Here is a 25,666-nt window from a genome sequence, read left to right as displayed (position 1 = left end):
CCCCGTCCCTTAGAAACAGCTGTTGCCATGTAATCAGGGAAAGTCCAAATAAAAGAGGAGGCGTATACTCTTTCATCAGAGCGTGGGACGACACTGTACTAGGGTACAGTGTCTACACGTTTCTCCTCAACTGAGCTAAATTGAATTCTGCCTCTGTTTAATTCCTTGCTTCTTGTCTTGTTTAATAGCTGTCATCAGTGTTTGAACCTGACAGGTTTTGTGTTGTAGTAGAAGCTAGCCCCTCTTTTTCCGCAGCTAGCTTTTACGGCTAATACCGTAGCACGCTAGAAAAAGGAGTTCCTCAGTGTTCGCTCTTACAAGGCTTACGGAACACATTTTAAAAGTGATTTAGAGACCATTTTTACGAGTTAGAATGCAAAAAAATAAATACAACTTTTGTCTCTTATAATGATTGTAAACAATAGGCACCATTTCCAAAAAAAAGTGCAGTTCCCCTTTAAGTGTTGGTATCGACGACTGGAATTCTGGTATGGTGACAACTCCGAGACGCGATAATACTGGAACTTACTGGTTGTGACTCGTGTGAAGGTCGGGGGTTTCTGTGAACTGTTTTACGACCTTTTCTTTGAACTGTTCTGTAACCAAAGGCGGCGGCTGTTTACGACCCCCGTCCCTTAGAAACAGCTGTTGCCATGTAATCAGGGAAAGTCCAAATAAAAGAGGAGGCGTATACTCTTTCATCAGAGCGTGGGACGACACTGTACTAGGGTACAGTGTCTACACGTTTCTCCTCAACTGAGCTAAATTGAATTCTGCCTCTGTTTAATTCCTTGCTTCTTGTCTTGTTTAATAGCTGTCATCAGTGTTTGAACCTGACAGGTTTTGTGTTGTAGTAGAAGCTCGCCCCTCTTTTTCCGCAGCTAGCTTTTACGGCTAATACCGTAGCACGCTAGAAAAAGGAGTTCCTCAGTGTTCGCTCTTACAAGGCTTACGGAACACATTTTAAAGTGATTTAGAGACCATTTTTACGAGTTAGAATGCAAAAAAATAAATAAAACTTTTGTCTCTTATAATGATTGTAAACAATAGGCACCATTTCCAAAAAAAAGTGCAGTTCCCCTTTAAGTGTTGGTATCGACGACTGGAATTCTGGTATGGTGACTACTCCGAGACGCGATAATACTGGAACTTACTGGTTGTGACTCGTGTGAAGGTCGGGGGTTTCTGTGAACTGTTTTACGACCTTTTCTTTGAACTGTTCTGTAACCAAAGGCGGCGGCTGTTTACGACCCCCGTCCCTTAGAAACAGCTGTTGCCATGTAATCAGGGAAAGTCCAAATAAAAGAGGAGGCGTACAATATTTCGTCAGAGCGTGGGACGACACTGTTCAAGGGTAGTGTCTACACGTTTCTCCTCAACTGAGCTAAATTGAATTCTGCCTCTGTTTAATTCCTTGCTTCTTGTCTTGTTTAATAGCTGTCATCAGTGTTTGAACCTGACAGGTTTTGTGTTGTAGTAGAAGCTCGCCCCTCTTTTTCCGCAGCTAGCTTTTACGGCTAATACCGTAGCACGCTAGAAAAAGGAGTTCCTCAGTGTTCGCTCTTACAAGGGTTACGGAACACATTTTTAAAGTGATTTAGAGACCATTTTTACGAGTTAGAATGCAAAAAAAAAAAAAAAACTTTTGTCTCTTATAATGATTGTAAACAATAGGCACCATTTCCAAAAAAAGTGCAGTTCCCCTTTAAGTGTTGGTATCGAGGACTGGATTTCTGGTATGGTGACAACTCCGAGACGCGATAATACTGGAACTTACTGGTTGTGACTCGTGTGAAGGTCGGGGGTTTCTGTGAACTGTTTTACGACCTTTTCTTTGAACTGTTCTGTAACCAAAGGCGGCGGCTGTTTACGACCCCCGTCCCTTAGAAACAGCTGTTGCCATGTAATCAGGGAAAGTCCAAATAAAAGAGGAGGCGTACAATATTTCGTCAGAGCGTGGGACGACACTGTTCAAGGGTAGTGTCTACACGTTTCTCCTCAACTGAGCTAAATTGAATTCTGCCTCTGTTTAATTCCTTGCTTCTTGTCTTGTTTAATAGCTGTCATCAGTGTTTGAACCTGACAGGTTTTGTGTTGTAGTAGAAGCTCGCCCCTCTTTTTCCGCAGCTAGCTTTTACGGCTAATACCGTAGCACGCTAGAAAAAGGAGTTCCTCAGTGTTCGCTCTTACAAGGGTTACGGAACACATTTTTAAAGTGATTTAGAGACCATTTTTACGAGTTAGAATGCAAAAAAAAAACAAAAACTTTTGTCTCTTATAATGATTGTAAACAATAGGCACCATTTCCAAAAAAAGTGCAGTTCCCCTTTAAGTGTTGGTATCGAGGACTGGATTTCTGGTATGGTGACAACTCCGAGACGCGATAATACTGGAACTTACTGGTTGTGACTCGTGTGAAGGTCGGGGGTTTCTGTGAACTGTTTTACGACCTTTTCTTTGAACTGTTCTGTAACCAAAGGCGGCGGCTGTTTACGACCCCCGTCCCTTAGAAACAGCTGTTGCCATGTAATCAGGGAAAGTCCAAATAAAAGAGGAGGCGTACAATATTTCGTCAGAGCGTGGGACGACACTGTTCAAGGGTAGTGTCTACACGTTTCTCCTCAACTGAGCTAAATTGAATTCTGCCTCTGTTTAATTCCTTGCTTCTTGTCTTGTTTAATAGCTGTCATCAGTGTTTGAACCTGACAGGTTTTGTGTTGTAGTAGAAGCTCGCCCCTCTTTTTCCGCAGCTAGCTTTTACGGCTAATACCGTAGCACGCTAGAAAAAGGAGTTCCTCAGTGTTTGCTCTTACAAGGGTTACGGAACACATTTTTAAAGTGATTTAGAGACCATTTTTACGAGTTAGAATGCAAAAAAATAAATAAACCTTTTGTCTCTTATAATGATTGTAAACAATAGGCACCATTTCCAAAAAAAAGTGCAGTTCCCCTTTAAGTGTTGGTATCGAGGACTGGATTTCTGGTATGGTGACAACTCCGAGACGCGATAATACTGGAACTTACTGGTTGTGACTCGTGTGAAGGTCGGGGGTCCCCTGGTGTTGTTTTTGATGACGCTGATGGACACCTCGTATTCCTGGCCAGGTCCCAGGCCCGACTGACGGAAGTGATTTTGAGAAGAGGGAACGACGCTCACCACCTTTCCGTTTTCTTCTTTCTTCAACAAAAAGAAGAACCACAAGTCAGATTTGAGGACTACAGTAGGGTTGTCCCGATACGCCAGAGAGCTATTGTGTCCTCCTACGGTGTGTAGTGAAGCATGTTTAGCTATTCCTCGTCCTCCAGTGATAATGCTACTTGTAAAAAACATACTTTATTTGTCGCCATGGAGGCGAGGATTAGTGATTTAGACTAGCTAGCTAGCCACGTGGCGGTTATAGCTCGGTTGGTAGAGCGGCCGTGCCAGCAACTTGAGGGTTCCAGGTTCGATTCCCCGCTTCCGCCATCCTAGTCACTGCCGTTGTGTCCTTGGGCAAGACACTTTACCCACCTGCTCCCAGTGCCACCCACACGGGTTTAAATGTAACCTAGATATTGGGTTTCAGTATGTAAAGCGCTTTGAGTCACGAGAGAAAAAGCGCTATATAAATATAATTCACGTCATGTCTTAAAGCACCTCTTCCTGAGGGTGTTTCTGTCAGAATAATTGTATCTAACTTATCACGAAACGTTGTGTTTCGATGAGTTCCCGGCGAGAAGACTAAAAAGCTGTCTTTGAACCTACCAAGAAGAAGGCTTGTAAAACTCCACTGTGTAGGATGGGAAGCGACATGAAGGTGTTCTGTTTCTTTCAGAAAGATATTGTCTTGACCCGAGAACTACAAAGCGAAGACGAAGCAGGGACCTCTTCTTTGAACTCTTTTACGACCTTTTCTGTGAACTGTTTTACGACCTTTTCTTTGAACTGTTCTGTAACCAAAGGCGGCGGCTGTTTACGACCCCCGTCCCTTAGAAACAGCTGTTGCCATGTAATCAGGGAAAGTCCAAATAAAAGAGGAGGCGTACAATATTTCGTCAGAGCGTGGGACGACACTGTTCAAGGGGTAGTGTCTACACGTTTCTCCTCAACTGAGCTAAATTGAATTCTGCCTCTGTTTAATTCCTTGCTTCTTGTCTTGTTTAATAGATGTCATCAGTGTTTGAACCTGACAGTCCCAATAAAAGTACAATTGAGTCACGAGAGAAAAAGCGCTATATAAATATAATTCACTTCATGTCTTAAAGCACCTCTTCCTGAGGGTGTTTCTGTCAGAATAATTGTATCTAAGTTATCACGAAACGTTGTGTTTCGATGAGTTCCCGGCGAGAAGACTAAAAAGCTGTCTTTGAACCTACCAAGAAGAAGGCTTGTAAAACTCCACTGTGTAGGATGGGAAGCGACATGAAGGTGTTCTGTTTCTTTCAGAAAGATATTGTCTTGACCCGAGAACTACAAAGCGAAGACGAAGCAGGGACCTCTTCTTTGAACTCTTTTACGACCTTTTCTGTGAACTGTTTTACGACCTTTTCTTTGAACTGTTCTGTGACCAAAGGCGGCGGCTGTTTACGACCCCCGTCCCTTAGAAACAGCTGTTGCCATGTAATCAGGGAAAGTCCAAATAAAAGAGGAGGCGTGCAATATTTCGTCAGAGCGTGGGACGACACTGTTCAAGGGGTAGTGTCTACACGTTTCTCCTCAACTGAGCTAAATTGAATTCTGCCTCTGTTTAATTCCTTGCTTCTTGTCTTGTTTAATAGATGTCATCAGTGTTTGAACCTGACAGTCCCAATAAAAGTACAATCGCCAGAGCGTGATGGAGACTGTGCAAGAGTACAGCCCAGACGTCTCTCCTCAATTGAGACACATTTAATTATGTCTCTGTTTAATTCCTTGCTTCTTGTCTTGTTTAATAGATGTCATCAGTGTTTGAACCTGACAGTCCCAATAAAAGTACAATCGCCAGAGCGTGATGGAGACTGTGCAAGAGTACAGCCCAGACGTCTCTCCTCAATTGAGACACATTTAATTATGTCTCTGTTTAATTCCTTGCTTCTTGTCTTGTTTAACAGATGTCATCAGTGTTTGAACCTGACAGTTTCAGTGTTAAAACTTCACCTTTATCTTTACTTTTTAAGCCAAAATGCGTCCATTCTCCCTTTTATGTCTACACACTGTGTCTGCTTGTAAGTACTCTGTATGTGCGCGCTGCCGAACACGCTCCTCTGCTCGCAAAACCAGTAATGTGACGTGACGAAGACGCGCCCGCATGTCTGTTAAAAAAAAGGGGGGGCAACCGGTACTTTTTAGAGGCGGTATAGTACTGAATATGATTCATTAGTATGGCGGTACTATACTAGTACTGGTGTACTGTACTACAGTAGACTACAGTGACAATGACCAGAAATGAAAGGTTTTGGAGGTAACGGGATGTTGTCTCTGGCTCAGAGTCTAAGCAGCCAGTTTTAGAGTTGACGTCTCTTTTCCACGCGTCATGGCGAACACGGGGAGCGGAGACTTACAGGAGGGGGGAAAAAAAAACCTGGCACAAACGGGACGAACCGTGTTGCGGAAGTAGATCTCCCAGCCATCGAAGCGGAAGGTGAGCTGCTCCCACGCCACCTCAACGCTGGTTTCCCTGACAGACTTGAACCTCAGGCCTTCTGGCTGGGGAAGAGCTGCGGGGATTCCAGCCAAAGTCAGACAAAACTGCATCTACAGAACCCGAAACCGGTGAAGTTGTCACGTTGTGTAAATGGTCAATAAAAACAGAGTACAATCATTTGCAAATCCCTTTCAACTTATATTCAATTGAATAGACTGCAAAGACAAGATATTGTCATTTTTTTTTGCAAATAATCATGAACTTAGAATTTAATGGCAGCAACACATGGCACAGGGGCATTTTTACCACTGTGTTACATGGCCTTTCCTTTTAACAACACTCAGTAAAGGTTTGGGAACTGTAGTGACACATTTTTGAAGTGGAATTCTTTCCCATTCTTGCTTGATGTACAGCTTAAGTTGTTCAACAGTCTCCCTTCTCATATTTTAGCCTTCAACATTTTCAATGGGAGACAGGTCTGGACTACAGGCAGGCCAGTCTAGTACCCGCACTCTTTTACTATGAAGCCACGCTGTTGTAACACGTGGCTTGGCATCGTCTTGCTGAAATAAGCAGGGGCGTCCATGATAACGTTGTTTGGATGGCAACATATGTTGCTCCGAAACTTGTATGTACCTTTCAGCATTAATGGTGCCTTCACAGATGTGTAAGTTACCCATGTCTTGGGCACTAATACACCCCCATACCATCACACATGCTGCCTTTTACACTTTGCGCCTAGAACAGGGGTCGGCAACCCGCGGCTCCGGAGCCGCATGCGGCTCTTTGCTCACTCTGATGCGGCTCAGCTGCACACTTGCCTACCCTTCCAATTTTCCCGGGAGAACCTCTCGCATACTAACTACCGGGATTGATATACTTCGATTTTCACCCTTACAATAATAATAAGGGCGCGCCATGATGATACAGCATTCAGCATCCTCTACAATCTGTACAAACAGAATGTCAGCCCAGTCTTTTGTTGTGTGCATTTACTACTTGTACATGTAAGCGACAGCAAGGCATAGTTGGTCAACAGCCACACAGGTTACACTGACGGTGGCCATATAAAATAACTTTAACATTCTTACTAATAATGCGCCACACTTTGAACCAAAACCAAACAAGAATGACAAACACATTTCGGGAGAACATCCGCACCGTAACACAACAGAACAAACACCCAGAATCCCATGCAGCCCTGACTCTTCCGGGCTACATTATACACCCCTGCTACCACCAAACCCCCCCTCCGTGCGTCGGTTGATGTGGGCGGGGTTTGGTAGCGGGGGTGTATTATGTAGCCCGGAAGAGTCAGGGCTGCATGGGATTCTGGGTATTTGTCCTGTTGTGTTTATGTTGTGTTACGGTGCAGATGTTCTCCCGAAATGTGTTTGTCATTCTTGTTTGGTTTTGGTTCAAAGTGTGGCGCATTATTAGTAAGAGTGTTAGAGTTTATACCGCCACCGTCAGTGTGACCTGTGTGGTTGTTGACCAACTATGCCTTGCTGTCATTTACGTGAGCAGACACAATCCCCATACCACGTGTGGCAGGACCAGCACGCTGGATGTAGTGGGTGAAGAATGCTGTACCATCACGGCACGTTCGTTAGAATTGTTGTCTTAAATTCCGTAGAATGCTGGAAAAATTGGGAATTTGACAAACATGACGCTGTCGAGCGCCATTCATGCAAAACTCGGAACCTTTGGTTTATACATAGCACAGAGTAAAAAAAAAAAAACTTTGTATGTAGTGTCATTTCATTTTAAATTTCAAAATAATTTTGTGGCTCCCAGTGTTTTCTTTGATTTGTGAAACTGGCCAAAATGGCTCTTTGACTGGTAAAGGTTGCCGACCCCTGGCCTAGAACAATCCGGATGGTTCTTTTCCTCTTTGTTCCGAAGAACGCGACGTGCACGGTTTTCCAAAAACAATTTGAAATGTGGACTCGTCAGACCACAGAACACTTTTCCACTTTGCATCGGTTCGTCTTAGACAAGCTCGGGCCCAGCGAAGCCGGAAGCGTTTCTGGGTGTTGTTGATAAATGGCTTTCGCTTTGCATAGTAGAGTTTTAACTTGCACTTACAGATGTAGCGACCAACTGTAGTTACTGACAGTGGTTTTCTGAAGTGTTCCTGAGCCCATGTGGTGATATCCTTTACACACTGATGTCGCTTTTTGGGGCAGTACCGCCTGAGGGATCGAAGGTCCGTAATATCATGGCTTGCGTGCAGTGATTTCTCCAGATTCTCTGAACCTTTTGATGATATTACGGCGTGTAGATGGTGAAATCCCTAAATTCCTTGCAATAGCTGGTTGATAAATGTTGTTCTTCAACAATTAAACTGTTGCAGGCATCAAATATTTGCAAAAATATCTTGTCTTTGCAGTTATTCAATTGAATATAAGTGGAAAAAGATTTGCAAATCATTGAATTCTGTTTTTATTTACCATTTACACAACGTGACAACTTCACTGGTTTCGGGTTTTTTACTTGAACTTGTTCTCCGGCGTTACCTGTGGCCACCCTGGCGCTGACCGGGACGCTCCTCTTGTTGCTCAGGACGGCGTAGACATTGACCTGGTACTCCAAGCCCGGCTCCAGCTCTCTGACCGTGGCGTTGGTTCGGTCCCCCGGCACGGTCAACTCCAGGGGGAGCCCGCCGGGCTGAGTGGGCACGTACGTGACCAGGTATTGGGTCACCAGCATGTCGTTGGCCCAGGACAAGGCCACCGTCTCCGCGGTGACCTCGCCGACAGAAAGATCCCTCGGAGGAGACACTGGAAATACCAAACGAAAGAAGTCGGTAGACTTTCTCACACTCGCTAATGCGAGCTCCAGAGAAACATCTGGATGTGGTGAGTGGAGATGCCAGAGACACACTAAAAACATCCACAGAAATAGAAACCATTTTTGGTGGGGATCAGGGGGTTCTGAGTTTGAGTCTCTGCTTAGGTCTTTCTACGGCCTCCACATAGTCTAAAATCATCCACTTACCCTCTTCCTGGTCAGTGCAAATGGACTATCACTAGAGTACACTATCAGAGACTTGGTCAGGACTTGTACACAGATCACACGCTGTGTGTGTGTCGTAGTACTCTGATAGTCATTAGCTATCTTAACGATTAGTCGACTAATCCGAGTATTTACCATCGACTTTCTGATATTCATCAACTGTCCTAACGATTAATCGACTAATCGGAGTGTTTACCATCGACTTTCTGATAGTCCTCAACTGTCCTAACGATTAATCGACTAATCAGAGTGTTTACCATCCACTTTCTGATAGTCATCAACTGTCCTAACGATTAGTCGACTAATCGGAGTTTTTACCATCGACTTTCTGATAGTCATCAACTGTTTTAACGATTAGTCGACTAATCGGAGTATTTAACATCGACTTTCTGATAGTCACCAACTGTCCTAAGGATTAGTCGACTAATCAGAGTGTTTAACATCCACTTTCTGATAGTCATCAACTGTCCTAAGGATTAGTCGACTAATCGGAGTTTTTACCATCGACTTTCTGATAGTCATCAACTGTCCTAATGATTAGACGACTAATTGGAGTATTTACCATCGACTTTCTGATATTCATCAACTGTCCTAACGATTAATCGACTAATCAGAGTGTTTACCATCCACTTTCTGATAGTCACCAACTGTCCTAAGGATTAGTCGACTAATCAGAGTGTTTACCATCCACTTTCTGATAGTCATCAACTGTCCTAAGGATTAGTCGACTAATCTGAGTTTTTACCATTGACTTTCTGATAGTCATCATCTGTCCTAAGGACTAGTCGACTAATCGAAGTATTTGCCATCGACTTTCTGTTAGTCATCAACTGTCCTAATGATTAATCGACTAATCAGAGTGTTTACCATCCACTTTCTGATAGTCATCAACTGTCCTAAGGATTAGTCGACTAATCGGAGTATTTACCATTGACTTTCTGATAGTCATCATCTGTCCTAAGGATTAGTCGACTAATCGAAGTATTTGCCATCGACTTTCTGATAGTCATCAACTGTCCTTATGATTAGACGACTAATTGGAGTATTTACCATCGACTTTCTGATAGTCATCAACTGTCCTGATGATTAGTCGACTATTCGGCGTATTTACCATCGACTTTCTGATAGTCATCAACTGTCCTAACGATTAGTCAACTATTCGGCGTATTTACCATCGACTTTCTGATAGTCATCAACTGTCCTAATGATTAGTCGACTAATCGGAGTTTTTAACCATCGACTTTCTGATAGTCATCAACTGTCCTAATGATTAGTCGACTAATCGGAGTATTTAACATCGACTTTCTGATAGTCATCAACTGTCCTAACGATTAGTCAACTATTCGGCGTATTTACCATCGACTTTCTGATAGTCATCAACTGTCCTAACGATTAGTCGACTAATCGGAGTATTTACCATCGACTTTCTGATATTCATCAACTGTCCTAACGATTAATCGACTAATCGGAGTTTTTACCATCGACTTTCTGATAGTCATCAACTGTTTTAACGATTAGTCGACTAATCGGAGTATTTAACATCGACTTTCTGATAGTCACCAACTGTCCTAAGGATTAGTCGACTAATCAGAGTGTTTAACATCCACTTTCTGATAGTCATCAACTGTCCAAAGGATTAGTCGACTAATCGGAGTTTTTACCATCGACTTTCTGATAGTCATCAACCGTCCTAAGGATTAGTCTACTAATCGGAGTATTTAACATCGACTTTTTGATAGTCATCAACTGTCCTAACGATTAGTCAACTATTCGGCGTATTTACCATCGACTTTCTGATAGTCATCAACTGTCCTAATGATTAGTCGACTAATCGGAGTTTTTAACCATCGACTTTCTGATAGTCATCAACTGTCCTAATGATTAGTCGACTAATCGGAGTATTTAATATCGACTTTCTGATAGTCATCAACTGTCCTAACGATTAGTCAACTATTCGGCGTATTTACCATCGACTTTCTGATAGTCATCAACTGTCCTAACGATTAGTCGACTAATCGGAGTATTTACCATCGACTTTCTGATAGTCATCAACTGTCCTGACGATTAATCGACTAATCGGAGTGTTTACCATCAACTTTATGTTAGTCATCAACTGTCCTAATGATTAATCGACTAATCAGAGTGTTTACCATCCACTTTCTGATAGTCATCAACTGTCCTAAGGATTAGTCGACTAATCGGAGTATTTACCATCGACTTTCTGATAGTCATCATCTGTCCTAAGGATTAGTCGACTAATCGAAGAATTTGCCATCGACTTTCTGATAGTCATCAACTGTCCTAATGATTAGACGACTAATTGGAGTATTTGCCATCGACTTTCTGATAGTCATCAACTGTCCTGATGATTAGTCGACTAATCGGAGTATTTACCATCGACTTTCTAATAGTCATCAACTGTCCTAAGGATTAGTCGACTAATCAAAGTATTTGCCATCGACTTTCTGATAGTCATCAACTGTCCTAATGATTAGACGACTAATCTGAGTATTTACCATCGACTTTCTGATAGTTATCAACTGTCCTAACGGTTAGTCGACTAATCGGAGTATTTACCATTGACTTTCTGATAGTCATCAACTGTCCTGTTGATTAGTCGACTATTCGGCGTATTTACCATCGACTTTCTGATAGTCATCAACTGTCGTAACGGTTAGTCGACTAATCGGAGTATTTACCATCGACTTTCTGACAGTTATCTCATCAACTGTCCTGATAATTAGTCGACTAATTGGAGTATTTACCATCGACTTTCTGATAGTCATCAACTGTCCTAACGATTAATCGACTAATCGGAGTGTTTACCATTGACTTTCTGATAGTCATCAACTGTCCTAACGATTAATCGACTAATCGGAGTGTTTACCATCCACTTTCTGATAGTCACCAACTGTCCTAAGGATTAGTCGACTAATCGGAGTATTTACCATCGACTTTCTGATAGTCATCATCTGTCCGAAGGATTAGTTGACTAATCGAAGTATTTACCATCGACTTTCTGATAGTCATCAACTGTCCTAATGATTAGTCGACTAATCGGAGTATTTACCATCGACTTTCTGATAGTCATCAACTGTCCTGATGATTAGTCGACTAATCAGAGTATTTACCATCGACTTTCTGATAGTCATCAACTGTCCTAACGATTAGTCAACTATTCGGCGTATTTACCATCGACTTTCTAATAGTAATCAACTGTCCTAACGGTTAGTCGACTAATCGGAGTATTTACCATCGACTTTCTGATAGTCATCAACTGTCCTGATGATTAGTCGACTATTCGGCGTATTTACCATCGACTTTCTGATAGTCATCAAATGTCCTAACGATTAGTCGACTAATCGGAGTATTTACCATCGACTTTCTGACAGTCATCTCATCAACTGTCCTGATGATTAGTCAACTAATTGGAGTATATACCATCGACTTTCTGATATTCATCAACTGTCCTAAGGATTAGTCGACTAATCAAAGTATTTAACGTCAACTTTCTGATACTTATCAACTGTTCTAACGATTAGTTGACTAATCGGAGTATTTGCCATCGACTTTCTGATAGTCATCAACTGTCCTAAGGATTAGTCGACTAATCGAAGTATTCAACGTTGACTTTCTGATAGTCATCAACTGTCCTAACAATTAATCGACTAATCAGAGTGTTTACCATCCACTTTCTGATAGTCATCAACTGTCCTAAGGATTAGTCGACTAATCGGAGTATTTACCATCGACTTTCTGATAGTCATCATCTGTCCTAAGGATTAGTCGACTAATCGAAGTATTTGCCATCGACTTTCTGATAGTCATCAATTGACCTAATGAATAGACGACTAATTGGAGTATTTACCATCGACTTTCTGATAGTCATCAACTGTCCTGATGATTAGTCGACTAATCGGAGTATTTACCATCGACTTTCTGATAGTCATCAACTGTCCTGATGATTAGTCGACTAATCGGAGTTTTTAACCATCGACTTTCTGATAGTCATCAACTGTCCTAATGATTAGTCGACTAATCGGAGTATTTAACATCGACTTTCTGATAGTCATCAACTGTCCTAACGATTAGTCAACTATTCGGCGTATTTACCATCGACTTTCTGATAGTCATCAACTGTCCTAACGATTAGTCGACTAATCGGAGTATTTACCATCGACTTTCTGATATTCATCAACTGTCCTAACGATTAATCGACTAATCGGAGTGTTTACCATCAACTTTCTGTTAGTCATCAACTGTCCTAATGATTAATCGACTAATCAGAGTGTTTACCATCCACTTTCTGATAGTCATCAACTGTCCTAAGGATTAGTCGACTAATCAGAGTGTTTACCATCCACTTTCTGATAGTCATCAACTGTCCTAAGGATTAGTCGACTAATCGGAGTATTTACCATCGACTTTCTGATAGTCATCATCTGTCCTAAGGATTAGTCGACTAATCGAAGTATTTGCCATCGACTTTCTGATAGTCATCAACTGTCCTAATGATTAGACGACTAATTGGAGTATTTACCATCGACTTTCTGATAGTCATCAACTGTCCTGATGATTAGTCGACTAATCGGAGTATTTACCATCGACTTTCTAATAGTCATCAACTGTCCAAATGGTTAGTCGACTAATTGGAGTATTTACCATCGACTTTCTGATAGTCATCAACTGTCCTGACGATTAATCGACTAATCGGAGTTTTTACCATCAACTTTCTGTTAGTCATCAACTGTCCTAATGATTAATCGACTAATCAGAGTGTTTACCATCCACTTTCTGATAGTCATCAACTGTCCTAAGGATTAGTCGACTAATCAGAGTGTTTACCATCCACTTTCTGATAGTCATCAACTGTCCTAAGGATTAGTCGACTAATCGGAGTATTTACCATCGACTTTCTGATAGTCATCATCTGTCCTAAGGATTAGTCAACTAATCGAAGTATTTGCCATCGACTTTCTGATAGTCATCAACTGTCCTAATGATTAGACGACTAATTGGAGTATTTACCATCGACTTTCTGATAGTCATCAACTGTCCTGATGATTAGTCGACTAATCGGAGTATTTACCATCGACTTTCTAATAGTCATCAACTGTCCAAATGGTTAGTCGACTAATCGGAGTATTTACCATCGACTTTCTGATAGTCATCAACTGTCCTGACGATTAATCGACTAATCAGAGTGTTTACCATCAACTTTCTGTTAGTCATCAACTGTCCTAATGATTAATCGACTAATCGGAGTGTTTACCATCCACTTTCTGATAGTCACCAACTGTCCTAAGGATTAGTCGACTAATCGGAGTATTTACCATCGACTTTCTGATAGTTATCATCTGTCCGAAGGATTAGTCGACTAATCGAAGTATTTACCATCGACTTTCTGATAGTCATCAACTGTCCTAATGATTAGTCGACTAATCGGAGTATTTACCATCGACTTTCTGATAGTCATCAACTGTCCTGATGATTAGTCGACGATTTGGCGTATTTACCATCAACTTTCTGATAGTCATCAACTGTCGTAACGGTTAGTTGACTAATTGGAGTATTTACCATCGACTTTCTGACAGTCATCTCATCAACTGTCCTAAGGATTAGACGACTAATTGGAGTATTTACCATCGACTTTCTGATAGTCATCAACTGTCCTAACGATTAGTCAACTATTCTGCGTATGTACCATCGACTTTCTAATAGTCATCAACTGTCCTAACGATTAGTCGACTAATCTGAGTATTTACCATCGACTTTCTGATAGTCATCAATTGTCCTAACGGTTAGTCGACTAATCGGAGTATTTACCATTGACTTTCTGATAGTCATCAACTGTCCTGTTGATTAGTCGACTATTCGGCGTATTTGCCATCGACTTTCTGATAGTCAACTGTCGTAACGGTTAGTCGACTAATCGGAGTATTTACCATCGACTTTCTGACAGTCATCTCATCAACTGTCCTGATGATTAGTCGACTAATCGGAGTATTTACCATCGACTTTCTGACAGTCATCTCATCAACTGTCCTGATGATTAGTCGACTAATTGAAGTATATGCCATCGACTTTCTGATAGTCATCAACTGTCCTAAGGATTAGTCGACTAATCAAAGTATTTAACATCAACTTTCTGATACTTATTAACTGTTCTAACGATTAGTTGACTAATCGGAGTATTTGCCATCGACTTTCTGATAGTCATCAACTGTCCTAAGGATTAGTCGACTAATCGAAGTATTCAACATTGACTTTCTGACAGTTATCAACTGTCCTAAGGATTAGTCGACTAATCGAAGTATTTAACGTCAACTTTCTGATAGTTATCAACTGTCCTAACGGTTAGTCGACTAATTGGAGTTTTTACCATCGACTTTCTGATAGTCATCAACTGTCCTAACGGTTAGTCGACCAATCGGAGTATTTAACATCGACTTTCTGATAGTCATCAACTGTCCTAACGATTAGTCGACTAATCGGAGTATTTACCATCGACTTTCTGATATTCATCAACTGTCCTAACGATTAATCGACTAATTGGAGTGTTTACCATCGACTTTCTGATAGTCATCAACTGTCCTAACGATTAATCGAAGTATTCTGCGTATTTACCATCGACTTTCTGATAGTCATCAACTGTCCTAACGATTAGTCGACTAATCAGAGTATTTACCATCGACTTTCTGATATTCATCAACTGTCCTAACAATTAATCGACTAATTGGAGTGTTTACCATCAACTTTCTGATAGTCATCAACTGTCCAACTATTCGGCATATTTACCATCGACTTTCTGATAGTCATCAACTGTCCTAAGGATTAGTCGACTAATCGGAGTTTTTACCATTGTCTTTCTGATAGTCATCAACTGTCCTAACGGTTAGTCGACTAATCGGAGTTTTTACCATCGACTTTCTGATAGTCATCAACTGTCCTAACGGTTAGTCGACTAATCGGAGTATTTAACGTTGACTTTCTGATAGTCATCAACTGTCCTAATGATTAGTCGACTAATCGGAGTATTTACCATCGACTTGAATTCAGCATGAGATATTTTAAGGCATGTGCTTACTAACGACAAAGATGACTACCGTATTTTCCGGAGTAAAAGCCGCTACTTTTTTCCTACGCCTTGGAACCCTGCGGCTTATAAAGCGATACGGATAATTAATGGATTTTTTTAAATATGTTTTATATTGCGGAAATAGTTTTTTATACGGAATGACTGAAAATGTGTGTCGTTTGGAGGAGTTCGCTCAAATGCACTTCCTGTTTCTGCTTTAAACCGGAAGTAAAACCGTCCATAGCGTCAAAACAAAAAGAAGAAGAACGCCTACGTGCAATTACTGCTATCAAGCCCGAAGCTCCAAAACAACCAAAGAAACGAAAAGTTTTGCCTGAGGAGACAATCAAAGAAAAAACGAGCTCTCTGTCATGTCGAATCGAGAATCAATTCTGAATCAAATCGTCGCCCCAGGAATCTGAATGGGATCGAATGGTTAGGTCCCCGAAGATTCCCACCCTTACTTGTGGGAAATTGAGCTTAGGGGCCCAATTTGTTCTGTAAAAGGCCTACCGTCGGAGCAGTCGACTAATCGGAGTATTTAACATAGACTTTCTGATAGTCATCAACTGTCATAATGATTAGTCGACTAATTTGAGTATTTACCATCGACTTTCTGATAGTCATCAACTGTCCTAACGGTTAGTCAACTAATCGGAGTATTTAACATCGACTTTCTGATAGTCATCAACTGTCCTAATGATTAGTCTACTAATCGGAGTATTTACCATCGACTTTCTGATAGTCATCAACTGTCCTAAGGATTAGTCGACTAATCAAAGTATTTAACGTCAACTTTCTGATACTTATCAACTGTTCTAACGATTAGTTGACTAATCGGAGTATTTGCCATCGACTTTCTGATAGTCATCAACTGTCCTAACGGTTAGTCGACTAATCGGAGTATTTAACATTGACTTTCTGATAGTCATCAACTGTCCTAATGATTAGTCGACTAATCTGAGTTTTTACCATCGACTTTCTGATAGTCATCAACTGTCCTAACGGTTAGTCGACTAATCGGAGTATTTAACATCGACTTTCTGATAGTCAATAACTGTCCTAACGATTAGTCGACTAATCGGAGTATTTACCATCGACTTTCTGATATTCATCAACTGTCCTAACGATTAATCGACTAATCGGAGTGTTTACCATCAACTTTCTGATAGTCATCAACTGTCCTAACGATTAATCGACTAATCAGAGTGTTTACCATCCACTTTCTGATAGTCACCAACTGTCCTAAGGATTAGTCGACTAATCGGAGTATTTACCATCGACTTTCTGATAGTCATCATCTGTCCTAAGGATTAGTTGACTAATCGAAGTATTTGCCATCGACTTTCTGATAGTCATCAACTGTCCTAACGATTAGTCAACTATTCGGCGTATTTACCATCGACTTTCTGATAGTCATCAACTGTCCTAACGATTAGTCGACTAATCGGAGTATTTACCATCGACTTTCTGATAGTCATCAACTGTCCTAACGATTAGTCGACTAATCAGAGTATTTACCATCGACTTTCTGATATTCATCAACTGTCCTAACGATTAATCGACTAATTGGAGTGTTTACCATCAACTTTCTGATAGTCATCAACTGTCCAACTATTCGGCATATTTACCATCGACTTTCTGATAGTCATCAACTGTCCTAACGATTAGTCAACTATTCGGCGTATTTACCATCGACTTTCTGATAGTCATCAACTATCCTAACGATTAGTCGACTAATCAGAGTATTTACCATCGACTTTCTGATAGTCATCAACTGTCCTAATGATTAGTCGACTAATCAGAGTATTTACCATCGACTTTCTGATATTCATCAACTGTCCTAACGATTAATCGACTAATTGGAGTGTTTACCATCAACTTTCTGATAGTCATCAACTGTCCTAACGATTAGTCAACTAATCAGAGTTTTTACCATTGTCTTTCTGATAGTCATCAACTGTCCTAACGGTTAGTCGACTAATCGGAGTTTTTACCATCGACTTTCTGACAGTCATCAACTGTCCTAACGGTTAGTCGACTAATCGGAGTATTTAACGTTGACTTTCTGATAGTCATCAACTGTCCTAATGATTAGTCGACTAATCGGAGTATTTACCATCGACTTGAATTCAGCATGAGATATTTTAAGGCATGTGCTTACTAACGACAAAGATGACTACCGTATTTTCCGGAGTAAAAGCCGCTACTTTTTTCCTACACTTTGGAACCCTGCGGCTTATAAAGCGATACGGATAATTTATGGATTTTTTTATATGTTTTATATTGCGGAAATAGTTTTTTTATACGGAATGACTGAAAATGTGTGTCGTTTGGAGGAGTTCGCTCAAATGTACTTCCTGTTTCTGCTTTAAACCGGAAGTAAAACCGTCCATAGCGTCAAAACAAAAAGAAGAAGAACGCCTACGTGCAATTACTGCTATCAAGCCCGAAGCTCCAAAACAACCAAAGAAACGAAAAGTTTTGCCTGAGGAGACAATCAAAGAAAAAACGAGCTCTCTGTCATGTCGAATCGAGAATCAATTCTGAATCAAATCGTCGCCCCAGGAATCTGAATGGGATCGAATGGTTAGGTCCCCGAAGATTCCCCCCCTTACTTGTGGGAAATTGAGCTTAGGGGCCCAATTTGTTCTGTAAAAGGCCTACCGTCGGAGCAGTCGACTAATCGGAGTATTTAACATAGACTTTCTGATAGTCATCAACTGTCATAATGATTAGTTGACTAATTTGAGTATTTACCATCGACTTTCTGATAGTCATCAACTGTCCTAACGGTTAGTCAACTAATCGGAGTATTTAACATCGACTTTCTGATAGTCATCAACTGTCCTAATGATTAGTCTACTAATCGGAGTATTTACCATCGACTTTCTGATAGTCATCAACTGTCCTAAGGATTAGTCGACTAATCAAAGTATTTAACGTCAACTTTCTGATACTTATCAACTGTTCTAACGATTAGTTGACTAATCGGAGTATTTGCCATCGACTTTCTGATAGTCATCAACTGTCCTAACGGTTAGTCGACTAATCGGAGTATTTAACATTGACTTTCTGATAGTCATCAACTGTCCTAATGATTAGTCGACTAATCTGAGTTTTTACCATCGACTTTCTGATAGTCATCAACTGTCCTAACGGTTAGTCGACTAATCGGAGTATTTAACATCGACTTTCTGATAGTCATCAACTGTCCTAACGATTAGTCGACTAATCGGAGTATTTACCATCGACTTTCTGATAGTCATCAACTGTCCTAACGATTAATCGACTAATCGGAGTGTTTACCATCAACTTTCTGATAGTCATCAACTGTCCTAACGATTAATCGACTAATCAGAGTGTTTACCATCCACTTTCTGATATTCCTCAACTGTCCTAACGATTAATCGACTAATCGGAGTGTTTACCATCAACTTTCTGATAGTCATCAACTGTCCTAACGATTAATCGACTAATCAGAGTGTTTACCATCCACTTTCTGATAGTCACCAACTGTCCTAAGGATTAGTCGACTAATCGGAGTATTTACCATCGACTTTCTGATAGTCATCATCTGTCCTAAGGATTAGTCGACTAATCGAAGTATTTGCCATCGACTTTCTGATAGTCATCAACAATTACTGCTATCAAGCCCGAAGCTCCAAAACAACCAAAGAAACGAAAAGTTTTGCCTGAGGAGACAATCAAAGAAAAAACGAGCTCTCTGTCATGTCGAATCGAGAATCAATTCTGAATCAAATCGTCGCCCCAGGAATCTGAATGGGATCGAATGGTTAGGTCCCCGAAGATTCCCACCCTTACTTGTGGGAAATTGAGCTTAGGGGCCCAATTTGTTCTGTAAAAGGCCTACCGTCGGAGCAGTCGTCCCCGATGTATCCCTCGTCGCAGAGGCACTGCCCCTTCATGCAGCGTCCTTTGTCGTGACAGTTGTTGAGGCATCTCAGCTCCGCGCAGCTCTCCCCTTCATACCCGCTCTCGCAGACGCACCTCCCGTTGATGCAGCGCCCCCTGTCGTTGCAGTTGTCCGGGCACGTGTGCGCGGAGCAGTCAGCCCCCGAGTATCCCTCCTGGCAGACGCACACGCCGCCGTCGCAGTGTCCTCGGGCCAGGCAGTCGTTGAGGCACGCTTTCCGACCGCAGTCCTCGCCGGCGAACCCTTCGTCGCACACGCACTGCCCGTCTACGCAGCGGCCGTGGTCGCGGCAGTGGTTCGGGCAGCTCAGCAGGGCGCAGTCGTCGCCGGCAAATCCCGGGTGGCACGCGCAACTCCCCTCGACGCAATCGCCGCGGCCGAAGCAGTTCGAGGGGCAGGTCCTGACGCTGCAGTCCTCGCCGGCGAATCCTTCCTCGCACACGCACTGCCCGTTGATGCAGCGCCCCCTCTGGAGGCAGTTGCCGGGGCAGGAGAGCTCGGCGCAATCGCCGCCGCTGAAGCCGACGTCGCAGGCGCAGCGCCCGTTGATGCACTGGCCTCTGCCGTAGCAGCTGTTGGGACACGCCAGCTGGCTGCAGTCCTCGCCTTGATACCCGTCGTCGCAGATGCACATCCCGTTGAAGCAGGTGCCCAGCCCACTGCAGTCGTTGAGGCAGGTGAGGCTGGAGCAGCTCTCTCCGCTGTAGCCCGCCGCGCACACGCACCGGCCGTCCACGCAGAAGCCGTTGCCGTGACAGTCGCCGGGACACGTGCGCTGTCCACAATCCTCCCCCGCGAAGCCCGGTTCACAGCGGCAGGTGCCGTTGGCGCAGCGCCCGCGCTCAGTGCAGTTTTTGGGGCAGATCGGGTCGGAGCAGTCCTCGCCGAGGAAACCTTCTGGGCAGACGCACACGCCCTCCACACAGCGTCCTCGTCCCCGGCACATGTTGGGACACCGGGACTCGGCGCAGTTAGGACCCGTCCAGCCGGGCTCGCATCGACAGCTGCAGTTCTCCGCACTGTAGTTCCCATGGCCGCCACAGAGAGGCTCGGTTCGCACGTCCCCTTTGACACACAAAGGTGCGACATGGAAACAGATGTTAATATGCCAGCAACATATGTTATGTTTCATAAACGTGTCAAGTCTCGGCTTTTCAGCAAATAATTTTTGCTTAAATGAGCTGCGGAATAAATAAAAATGTATGCAAGTCAACTCGTGTCGTTATTGCAAATTTTTTACATTTGAATTTGGGGAAGTGAATTTTTTTTACATCAAATTATGCTGACAATTGGTAGCAAAACAGGTGTGTTTAATCTTTCCGTGTTTAAAAATTCAGTGTTTGAAAATTCAGAGATTTAAAATGCAGTATATACAAATGCAGTGTTTCTAAATTCAGAAATTCAGAATTTTTATAAAATTACATTTGAAATACGGAATTTTTAAACACTGAATTTTTATACAGTGAAATTTAAGACACAGAATTTGTAAACAAGGAACTAATTTTTTTTACACTGAATTTTAAAACAGAATTTTAATAGAATGAAATTTCAAATACGGAATTTTTAAACACTGAATTTTTATACAACAAATATTTTTTTACACTGAATTTTAAAACAGAATTTTAATTTAATGAAATTTGAAATACGACATTTTTAAACACAGAATTTTAATACAACACTTTTTTTTTTACACAGAATTTTTATAAAACAAATGTTTTTTTTACACTGAATTTTAAAACAGAATTTTTAATATAATGAAATTTGAAATATGGAATTTTTAAACACAGAATTTTCATACAACACATTTTTTTTTACACATAATTTTAAAACAGAAGATAAATAGAATGAAATTTGAAATACGGAATTTTTAAAGACTGAATTTTTATACAACAAATATTTTTTTACACTGAATTTTAAAACAGAATTTTAATATAATGAAATTTGAAATACGGAATTTTTAAACATTGAATTTTTATACAGTGAAATTTAAAACACGGAATTTTTTAACACAGAATTTTCATACAACCCTTTTTTTTTTACACAGAATTTTAAAACAAAATTTAAATAGAATTAAATTTGAAATACGGTATTTTTAAACACTGAATTTCTATACAACAAATATTTTTTTACACTGAGTTTTAAAACAGAATTTTTAATATAATGAAATAGGGAATGTTTAAACACTGAATTTTTATACAGTGAAATTTAAAACACTGAATTTTTAAACACAGATTTTTCATACAACACTTTTTTTTTTTACACAGAATTTTAAAACAGAATTTAAATAGAATGAAATTTGAAATACGGAATTTTTAAACATTGAATTTTTATACAACAAATATTTTTTTACACTGTATTTTAAAACAGAATTTTAACACAATGAAATTTGAAATACTGAATTTTTAAACACTGAATTTTTATACAGTGAAATTTACAACACGGAATTTTTAAACACAGAATTTTCATAAAACACATTTGTTTTACACAGAATTTTAAAACAGAATTTAAATAGAATGAAATTTGAAATACGGAATTTTTAAACATTGAATTTTTATACAACAAATATTATTTTACACTGAATTTTAAAACAGAATTTTCATATAATGAAATTTGAAATACAGAATTTTTAAACACTGAACTTTTATACAGTGAAATTTAAAACACGGAATTTTTAAACACAGAATTTTCATACAACACATTTTTTTACACAGAATTTTAAAACAGAATTTTAATACAATGAAATTTGAAATACAGAATTTTTATACAGTGAAATTTAAAAGGAGGGAATTTTTAAACAGAATTTTTAGACAACACATTTTTTTACACTGAATTTTAAAACACAGAATTTTAATACAATGAAATTTCAAATACTGAATTTTTAAACATTGATTTTTTTATACAGTGACATTTTAAACACTGAATTTTTATACAACAAATATTTTTTTACACTGAATTTTAAAACACGATTTTAATATAATGAAATTTGAAATACGGAATTTTTAAACACTGTATTTTTATACAGTGAAATATAAAACACAGAATATTTAAACACAGAATTTTCATACAACACTTTTTTTTTTACACAGAATTTTTATAAAACAAATATTTTTTTTACACTGAATTTTAAAACAGAATTTTTAATATAATGAAATTTGAAATATGGAATTTTTAAACACAGAATTTTCATACAACACATTTTTTTTACACATAATTTTAAAACAGAATTTAAATAGAATGAAATTTGAAATAGGGAATTTTTAAAGACTGAATTTTTATACAACAAATATTTTTTTACACTGAATTTTAAAACAGAATTTTAATATAATGAAATTTGAAATACGGAATTTTTAAACATTGAATTTTTATACAGTGAAATTTAAAACACGGAATTTTTTAACACAGAATTTTCATACAACCCTTTTTTTTTTTACACAGAATTTTAAAACAGAATTTTAAAACAAAATTTAAATAGAATTAAATTTGAAATACGGTATTTTTAAACACTGAATTTCTATACAACAAATATTTTTTTACACTGAATTTTAAAACAGAATTTTTAAAAGTTAAAGTAAAGTTAAAGTACCAATGATTGTCACACACACACACACTAGGTGTGGCGAAATTATTCTCTGCATATAATGAAATAGGGAATGTTTAAACACTGAATTTTTATACAGTGAAATTTAAAACACGGAATTTTTAAACACAGATTTTTCATACAACACATTTTTTTTACACAGAATTTTAAAACAGAATTTAAATAGAATGAAATTTGAAATACGGAATTTTTAAACATTGAATTTTTATACAACAAATATTTTTTTACACTGTATTTTAAAACAGAATTTTAATATAATGAAATTTGAAATACTGAATTTTTAAACACTGAATTTTTATACAGTGAAATTTACAACACGGAATTTTTAAACACAGAATTTTCATAAAACACATTTGTTTTACACAGAATTTTAAAACAGAATTTAAATAGAATGAAATTTGAAATACGGAATTTTTAAACATTGAATTTTTATACAACAAATATTTTTTTACACTGTATTTTAAAACAGAATTTTAATATAATGAAATTTGAAATACAGAATTTTTAAACACTGAACTTTTATACAGTGAAATTTAAAACACGGAATTTTTAAACACAGAATTTTCATACAACACATTTTTTTACACATAATTTTAAAACAGAATTTAAATAGAATGAAATTTGAAATACGGAATTTTTAAACACTGAATTTTTATACAACAAATATTTTTTTACACTGAATTTTAAAACAGAATTTTAATATAATGAAATTTGAAATACGGAATTTTTAAACACTGAATTTTTATACAGTGAAATTTAAAACACGGGATTTTTAAACACAGAATTTTCATACAACACATTTTTTTACACATAATTTTAAAACAGAATTTTAAAACAAAATTTAAATAGAATTAAATTTGAAATACGGTATTTTTAAACACTGAATTTCTATACAACAAATATTTTTTTACACTGAATTTTAAAACAGAATTTTTAATATAATGAAATAGGGAATGTTTAAACACTGAATTTTTATACAGTGAAATTTAAAACACTGAATTTTTAAACACAGAATTTTCATACAACACTTTTTTTTTCACACAGAATTTTAAAACAGAATTTAAATAGAATGAAATTTGAAATACGGAATTTTTAAACATTGAATTTTTATACAACAAATATTTTTTTACCCTGTATTTTAAAACAGAATTTTAATATAATGAAATTTGAAATACAGAATTTTTAAACACTGAACTTTTATACAGTGAAATTTAAAACACGGAATTTTTAAACACAGAATTTTCATACAACACATTTTTTTACACAGGATTTTAAAACAGAATTTTAATACAATGAAATTTGAAATATGGAATTTTTAAACACTGAATTTTTATACAACAAATATTTTTTTTACACTGAATTTTAAAACAGAATTTTTAATATAATGAAATTTGAAATATGGGATTTTTAAACACAGAATTTTCATACAACACTTTTTTTTTTACACAGAATTTTTATAAAACAAATATTTTTTTTACACTGAATTTTAAAACAGAATTTTTAATATAATGAAATTTGAAATATGGAATTTTTAAACACAGAATTTTCATACAACACATTTTTTTTTACACATAATTTTAAAACAGAATTTAAATAGAATGAAATTTGAAATAGGGAATTTTTAAAGACTGAATTTTTATACAACAAATATTTTTTTACACTGAATTTTAAAACAGAATTTTAATATAATGAAATTTGAAATACGGAATTTTTAAACATTGAATTTTTATACAGTGAAATTTAAAACACGGAATTTTTTAACACAGAATTTTCATACAACCCTTTTTTTTTTTACACAGAATTTTAAAACAGAATTTTAAAACAAAATTTAAATAGAATTAAATTTGAAATACGGTATTTTTAAACACTGAATTTCTATACAACAAATATTTTTTTACACTGAATTTTAAAACAGAATTTTTAAAAGTTAAAGTAAAGTTAAAGTACCAATGATTGTCACACACACACACTAGGTGTGGCGAAATTATTCTCTGCATATAATGAAATAGGGAATGTTTAAACACTGAATTTTTATACAGTGAAATTTAAAACACGGAATTTTTAAACACAGATTTTTCATACAACACATTTTTTTACACAGAATTTTAAAACAGAATTTTAAAACAAAATTTAAATAGAATTAAATTTGAAATACGGAATTTTTAAACATTGAATTTTTATACAACAAATATTTTTTTACACTGTATTTTAAAACAGAATTTTAATATAATGAAATTTGAAATACAGAATTTTTAAACACTGAACTTTTATACAGTGAAATTTAAAACACAGAATTTTTAAACACAGAATTTTCATACAACACATTTTTTTACACAGAATTTTAAAACAGAATTTTAATACAATGAAATTTGAAATATGGAATTTTTAAACACTGAATTTTTATACAACAAATATTTTTTTACACTGAATTT

At 38.1% G+C, this 25,666-nt stretch overlaps 1 protein-coding gene across 1 annotated transcript in view; it reads right to left on the bottom strand.

The window, feature by feature from the left end:
- LOC133610271 (tenascin-like) overlaps nt 1-25,666 on the bottom strand; it is a 225,038-nt gene that overhangs the window by 117,776 nt on the left and 81,596 nt on the right. The window contains exons 4-7 of the mRNA XM_072914169.1: nt 19,574-20,701; nt 8,123-8,386; nt 5,561-5,676; nt 3,025-3,178 (exon numbers count right to left, since the gene is read on the bottom strand). Of these exons, the coding sequence (XP_072770270.1) occupies nt 3,025-3,178; nt 5,561-5,676; nt 8,123-8,386; nt 19,574-20,701 (1,662 nt within the window). The remainder of the gene's footprint in view (nt 1-3,024; nt 3,179-5,560; nt 5,677-8,122; nt 8,387-19,573; nt 20,702-25,666) is intronic.

The sequence above is a fragment of the Nerophis lumbriciformis genome, linkage group LG11 (assembly GCF_033978685.3).
Source record: "Nerophis lumbriciformis linkage group LG11, RoL_Nlum_v2.1, whole genome shotgun sequence".
Lineage (NCBI taxonomy): Eukaryota > Metazoa > Chordata > Actinopteri > Syngnathiformes > Syngnathidae > Nerophis > Nerophis lumbriciformis.
The sequence above is the reverse complement of the archived record's forward strand: the minus strand, read 5'-3'. Positions and strand labels throughout refer to the sequence as shown.